Raw genomic sequence first — 7,500 nt, forward strand, 5'->3', positions numbered from 1 at the left:
GCACACACACGCACACACACACAGGCACGCACGCACGCACGCATGCACGCGTATAAGGGGCCGTCTAGGCCTTAATTCATACTTGGTCTTACACACACTATCATAATCTTGCACATACACCACTATACTCATGCACACTCACTATTATAGTCATTTTACATGTATGTATGAGAGGGTATAGTCGTGTATGTGAGAGAGTATAGTAGTGTATGTGAAGGAGTATAGTAGTGAATGTGAGAGAGTATAGTAGTGTATGTGAGAGAGTAAAGAGTATAGTAATGTATGTGAGAGAGTATAGTAGTGTATGTGAGAGAGTTTAGTAGTATATTTGAGAGAATATAGTAGTGTATGTGAGAGACTATAGTAGTGTATGTGAGAGACTATAGTAGTGTATGTGAGAGAGTATAGTCGTATATGTGAGAGACTATAGTAGTGTATGCGAGAGAGTATAGTAGTGCATGTGAGAGAGTTTGGTAGTGTATGTGAGAGAGTATAGTAGTGTATGTGAGAGAGAGTTTAGTAGTGTATGCGAGAGAGTATACTAGTGTATGCAAGAGAGTATAGTAGTGTATGCGAGAGAGTTTAGTAGTGTATGTGAGAGAGTATAATAGTGTATGCGAGAGAGTTTAGTAGTGTATGCGAGAAGGTATAGTAGTGAATGCAAGAGAGTATAGTAGTGAATGTGAGAGAGTATAGTGGTGTATGCGAGAGAGTATAGTAGTATATGTGAGAGAGTATAGTGGTGTATGTGAGAGAGTATAGTGGTGTGTGTGAGAGAGTTTGCATGAAACGGAAGGGAGTTTGCATGAAACAGAAGGAGTTTGATTTCTCAGTTCCTGATTGGTTTGTCAATGTCACTTCTCTCTAGCTAGCCAATTAAAATCAAGGAAGGGGCGGGACTTACACTGTCAACAATGTTCGTGGCTCGTATAGACCTACTAGTGGTCGAGGAAAAAATCAGCCAACTCCTATGTGACTAAATATTAAACTACTAATGCAAACCGAATGCAAATTAGGCTACAAAGACATGAGGGGTGCCTATTCTATTGTAATAGCCTAGGCTACCAGATTTATTTTGTCTGACGAAGTCATATTTTAGTGAACTGAGATCTGAAAGATTGCTGCCATTGCAGTTAGCTAGTTAGCTAGCATTCCAGCAACATTCCAAAAAGGACATGCATTACAGTTTGGCTGGCACACGTTTTTGGTAACCTTGTCTGCTGTTGCCAGTGACTCGTGAGCCTGTGTCCACATCGCTATTTTTGCACTGACAGCCAAAGATTCTAGAACAGAGCTCCGGACAGCGCTCCTTTCCATCTAGTAAAGCTCCTTTCAGAGTGCTGCAGGTCAAGTGTTTATTGTTGCTAGGTTACCAAACTATCTACCAGCAGCATGTCGTTGCTGCCTGGCTTAATGCTAACTAACTAGCTAACTGAAATGGCGATCTTTCAGGACTCAGTTCACTAAAATATGACTTCGCCAGACAAAAGGAGCTGGCATTATAATAGAATATGTCACCCCTTGTGTCTTTGTAATTTGCATTCGGTTTGCAGTAGTAGTTTAATATTTAGTCACATAGGACTTGGCTGATTTTTTCCTCCACCTCTAACGTTATACGAACTGTGTTGACAGTGTAAATGCTAGGTCCCGCAGCAATTTTTCAGGACTCAGTTCACTAAAATATGACTTCGCAAGACAAAAGGAGCTGGTAGCCTAGGCAATTATAATAGAATAGGCACCCCTCATGTCCCCTTTGCACCCCTTTGTAGCCTAATTTGCATTCGGTTTGCAGTAGAAGTTTAATATTTAGTCACATAGGAGTTGGCTGATTTTTTCCTCGACCACTAGGTCTACACGAACCACGAACATTGTTGACAGTGTAGGTCCCGCCCCTTCCTTGATTTTAATTGGCTAGCTAGAGAGAAGTGACATTGACAAACCAATCAGGAACTGAGAAATCAAACTCCTTCCGTTTCATGCAAACTCCCTTCCGTTTCATGCAAACTCTCTCACACACACACCACTATACTCTCTCACATACACCACTATACTCTCTCACATATACTACTATACTCTCTCGCATACACCACTATACTCTCTCACATTCACTACTATACTCTCTTGCATTCACTACTATACTCTCTCACATACACTACTATACTCTTTACTCTCTCACATACACTACTATACTCTCTCACATTCACTACTATACTCCTTCACATCCACTACTATACTCTCTCACATACACGACTATACCCTCTCATACATACATGTAAAATGACTATAATAGTGAGTGTGCATGAGTATAGTGGTGTATGTGCAAGATTATGATAGTGTGTGTAAGACCAAGTATGAATTAAGGCCTAGACGGCCCCTCATACACGCACACACACACACACACGCACACACACACACAGGCACGCACGCACGCACGCACGCACGCACACACAGGCACGCACACACACACACACGCACGCACGCACGCACGCACACACACACACACACACGCGCGCACGCACACACACACGCATGCACACACACACACACACACACACACACACACACACAGGCACGCACACACGCACACACACACCTGCATGCACCATGCTGTATGTGTTAACCTGTATGCTTCCAGAGGCCCTTTCATCTCCTAGTCTTCAGTTGATGGGTTTAGAGTGAAATGAGGCATCTGAGTCTCTGTGTCTTTCTGTCCCTCTCTCCCCCTCTCTCTCTGTCAACACTAGTCATAGTATTTCATCCACAGTTGAGTTTAGTTCCCCCTTGGGAATTACACAGCAGTCAGAACATACACACATGTTGGTATGCACACACACACACACACACACACACACACACACACACACACACACACACACACACACAAACACAGACACACACACACACACACACACACACACACACAAACACAGACACACACACACAGACACACACACAAACACACACACACACACACACAGACACACACACACACACACTAACCCATTCTTTTGACACACTCAAGTCAGGTCTGAAGCTTCTACTGTGAACATGTGAGCTTGCTCACGCACGCAGTACAGACACATGTGGGGATCCGTATGCGTGATGCAGACATGTGGGGATCTGTATGCGTGACGCAGACACATGTGGGTGGGGTGCCTGACTACAGCACCGATTTGGGAAATCAGGAACATATGTGGCCAGCTGCCCTGTGTGGGGAAAAGGGATAGTGATCAAAATATGTTTGATAGATATTATTTATACTGTTTCAACAATGTTTGTCTCAAGATGAAAAATCACGACACGTTTATTGAATCAGGATCATTAGGACACCAACTGCAGCCGTTCCTACAGCTGCCCTTACTGCCCTTACTGTGAGGGTCTCTCTGCAGCTGCCCTTACTGTGAGGGTCTCTCTGCAGCTGCCCTTACTGCCCTTACTGTGAGGGTCTCTCTGCAGCTGCCCTTACTGTGAGGGTATATCTACAGTACAGCTACCCTTACTGTGAGGGTCTATATACAGCTACCCTTACTGCCCTTACTGTGAGGGACTATCTGCAGCTGCCCTTACTGTGAGGGTCTATCTGCAGCTGCCCTTACTGTGAGGGTATATATACAGTACAGCTGCCCTTACTGTGAGGGTCTATATACAGCTGCCCTTACTGTGAGGGTCTATATACAGCTGCCCTTACTGTGAGGGTCTATCTGCAGCTGCCCTTACTGTGAGGGTCTATATACAGCTGCCCTTACTGTGAGGGTCTATCTACTGTACAGCTGCCCTTACTGTGAGGGTCTATATACAGAACAGCTGCTCTTACTGTGAGGGTCTATCTGCAGCTGCCCTTACTGTGAGGGTCTTCCCAGAGTCAGTGACTTAGAGCAGCGTTTCCCCACAGAACACCTTCTACATCCTGACTCGGCTCCGTACCCCCACCGTCCAACACATTAAAAAGTAACACATTCTACTGACGCATTCCAGGCATCATGTTTAATAAGCCACCCTTTTTTAATGAAAACAAAGCCTACTGTAGAGTTTATTATTTCCTTTAATTTCATCTTTTCATATCATTATAACACGATTCTAAATTATTTATTTATTTATGAATTAATTACAGAAGATTTAAAAAGTTCATTTTTAACACCTTTCCAACATTGCCCTTTTTCATCTCGCGTACCCCCTACACATACCACCGTTTGGGAATCCCTGACGTAGAGCATCTAATGTGCACTCACACATACATATTACTTACTCACACACTCTTGTGTTTGTCATTGTATTAAATAATGTATAGTTTTATTTTGCCAATGGAGTAATGTTTTTGTTAGTTATCTTTTCACATTTCCCCCTACAAATGATTGTTATTTTCTTTCCTCCTCACCTCCCATGTGATGTGTGAAGGGTCACACCAGGAGCTCTGGGGGTTCAGCAGGGCTCGCATGCTCATATCTGCACAACACTGATTGCATGGATTACACATGCTGCGCTGGTTACATATGTGATGACATTGGTCTAGACGTGGAGTCGTCATGGAGACGGGCTTTGTTTTCCCTGGTGAGTGAGCAGAGAGAGGCAGATAATGACAATAAGCCAGGTCACATGAAGAGCAGGATGAGGTCAGCCTGAGGAAGGGTCACTCATGCATGCACACACATCACAGCCGCCGCACATACACACACACACACACACACACACACACACACACACACACACACACACACACACACACACACACACACACACTCCCTCTCCCTCTCACACTCATGCATGCACACACACATCACGGCCGCCGCACACACATACACACACACACACACACACACACACACACACACACACACACACACTCATGCATGCACACACACATCACGGCCGCCGCACACACACACACACACACACACACACACACACACACACTCATGCATGCACACACACATCACGTCCGCCGCTGAGATGGAGCTCAGGTCAGCTCCCTCATGCTCGGAGATATGAAGTCATGTTTGAAGTCATGTGGTCCACTTTTGAGTTTGGTTTAGTTAGGACATGGGAGTGGGATAACAAGCTCTCTCAGGATCCCTAAAGGGACATATCTTTGTGTATACATAGGTGGATATATTTTCAAATGTTAACCTATTCCCACAAGATTGTTCATGTGAAACACTGGGTACAATTTGTGTGCATTTGTGTGTGGTGTACAAACTACTGATGTATACTGCTAGTGTGTTGCAGGGCTCAATGGTAACTTTTAAAAGTGCTTAAAAGTGGTTGCCAGCTTGGCAACCAGGCATGAGGTTGCCACCGGTAACAATGTGGGAGCCACACTCTTAAAACGAATGTGTAGTCCCTATTTGGACACAGAGATGTGTTAAAAAACAACGCAAGTTGTGTTGTTTTCAACACAAGTTGTGTTATATTTAACACATATTGTGTAATAAATAAAAAAGGAAACAACACAAACTGTGTTATCCCTATCTGGACACAGAGATGTGTTAAAAACAATGCTGTGTTGTTTTCAACACATTTGTTTTAAGAGTGCAAGGATGGAATGTAAATGGACTATATGACAGATGCCATATGGTGTCTTCATGTGTTTAGAAGCTGCCAGACAGATTGGAAGTTGCATTGGCAGTCTCTGATAATGTTCATGTGATACTGTTGTCATCTGCTGTGAGAGCACGCTGCCATGGTTACGCTGTCTGATGAAGTGGGGCTCAACAAAAGTGCTGCCAGAGTATTTTTAGTGACGCTGTGTAGGTCATATACTGTGACATGTGACTCTTGTTGTCTGCTGTGATTGGTCAGGTCGAGCGTACTCCAAGACCCTGCAGCAGGCAGCCATCTCGGTGCTCGGTAAGCATGAGTGTGAGCTCCACTTCGCCGGAACCTTCAACAAACGAATGCTGTGTGCCGGGGCCTCGTCCGATGAACATCACCGCGTGGACAGTTGCCGTGGAGATAGCGGAGGGCCACTGGTGTGCGAGCGGCCAGCAGGGGGAGGATGGGTCATCTACGGCGTGACATCGTGGGGTCACGCATGCCGTCTCCACCACTCGCCCGGTGTCTACACCAAAGTCTCCGCCTTCCTGCCCTGGATCAAGAAGGTCACTGGCCAGTAGGACGGTCCGGAGACCACAGGCCACACCAGGCCAATGAGACACTTTTCTGTCCATCGTTCAGATGCCCTGATGTCTCAGTGATATGTTTGTCTGATACAGTGACCTATTTGAGTAGAAATGAGTGTATGTGTATGGTGTGTGTGTGTGTGTGTGTGTGTGTGTGTGTGTGTGTATTGCAGTGATGCCTGTCACTGATATGTGTCTTTTAGCACTTCCTGGTTGTAAGGGACCACAAGGGCTTCATGGCAGATGACCCACTCCCTCCCTCGGTCAGCACCCCTGACCTCTCGGACGAGGTCTCAGAGGTGCAGCACACACTTGACAGGGTAGCGGCGGTCCTGAAGCTTAGCCTTATGTACATGTTCTAGACGTCTTCAGTCAGACTAAACTGGAGAGTTCTTTCCACAGCACTAAAAACCACTAAGTACACAAAGAAAGACAGTCTTAATGCTTACAAAGTCAAACAATTGCACTAAAAGCCTCAGTGTCTGACCAGTAACGTCTCCAGCTAGTGGGACATTGACCTTAGAACATTGTAATAACTGGATACCTCTCTTATGAAGCTTCATTAACCTGGAATTAAAATGTGTTTGTTATCATGTGTAATGTGTAGAACTACCTGTATTATTTTGTAATGAATTGAGTTTTTCCATCTAGCCAGAGTCCTAGACATACAGTAGGGTGTTTATTCTTAGACATGTCAAATATGTTCACCTCCTGCGTTTCCATAAACTGTCGCCAAACCAGAGGCTTTTTCATTTACAAGTGGAGCAGTGCGTCCCTCTGAGCTTCACCTCCCCTGTCTAAGTAATAAAGGTCATCTCCTTTATAAATCTATAAGTCTGTCTTATACAAGTGGACATCTTTTCCCACTGAGATGCAATTGAAATGTTTTAAGTTGACTATAATAATAACACATCTCTGTTATAAGCTATACTGTATGTCTGAGCATGGAAGGGAGTGAAGAAGTGAGTTCACCTTCACCACCATGACCTGTTTTGTATCTGGTGATATGTTATCCTAGATCTGTTTTCCTGACTGACAGTAAAGTTTTACATGAAATCTATGTCTGTGCAGTTTCATTCACATGGGGGGTCGACACTTTGACAGATATTTCAACCCTTTGTAGTACTGTGTGAATGTTTGGTGTGGAGCAGTATATGTGTGTGTGGCCTGACTGACAGCATCAGCCCAACCCATTTTGCTTTGTAGCTTTTAGTGCTGTTACTACAACATGCTGCTGAAGTCCATAAACAGAATAACTAGAGTACACTCTATAAGATCAACAGATGTGGCTCATACAGTAGAGATCCTTTATGGATGCTTGACAAATGTAATACTAACAATTATTTATTTATTAAGCTGCTACAAACATGTTCTGCTATATAGA

General features: G+C 44.3%; 1 protein-coding gene across 1 annotated transcript in view; it reads left to right on the top strand.

The window, feature by feature from the left end:
* The window catches only part of prss12 (serine protease 12), a 31,445-nt gene extending 24,307 nt beyond the window's left edge, over window positions 1-7,138 (top strand). Inside the window, exon 13 of the mRNA XM_076295463.1 lies at window positions 5,797-7,138. Within this exon, the coding sequence (XP_076151578.1) occupies window positions 5,797-6,110 (314 nt within the window). The 3' untranslated portion in view covers window positions 6,111-7,138. The remainder of the gene's footprint in view (window positions 1-5,796) is intronic.
* The last annotated feature ends 362 nt before the right edge of the window (window positions 7,139-7,500 follow it).

Source organism: Alosa pseudoharengus, unplaced genomic scaffold, assembly GCF_046254945.1.
Source record: "Alosa pseudoharengus isolate Yale_2024_CS ecotype anadromous, Long Island Sound unplaced genomic scaffold, YU_APseudo_1.1 YU_APseudo_1.1_scf_2, whole genome shotgun sequence".
Taxonomy (NCBI): Eukaryota; Metazoa; Chordata; class Actinopteri; order Clupeiformes; family Clupeidae; genus Alosa; species Alosa pseudoharengus.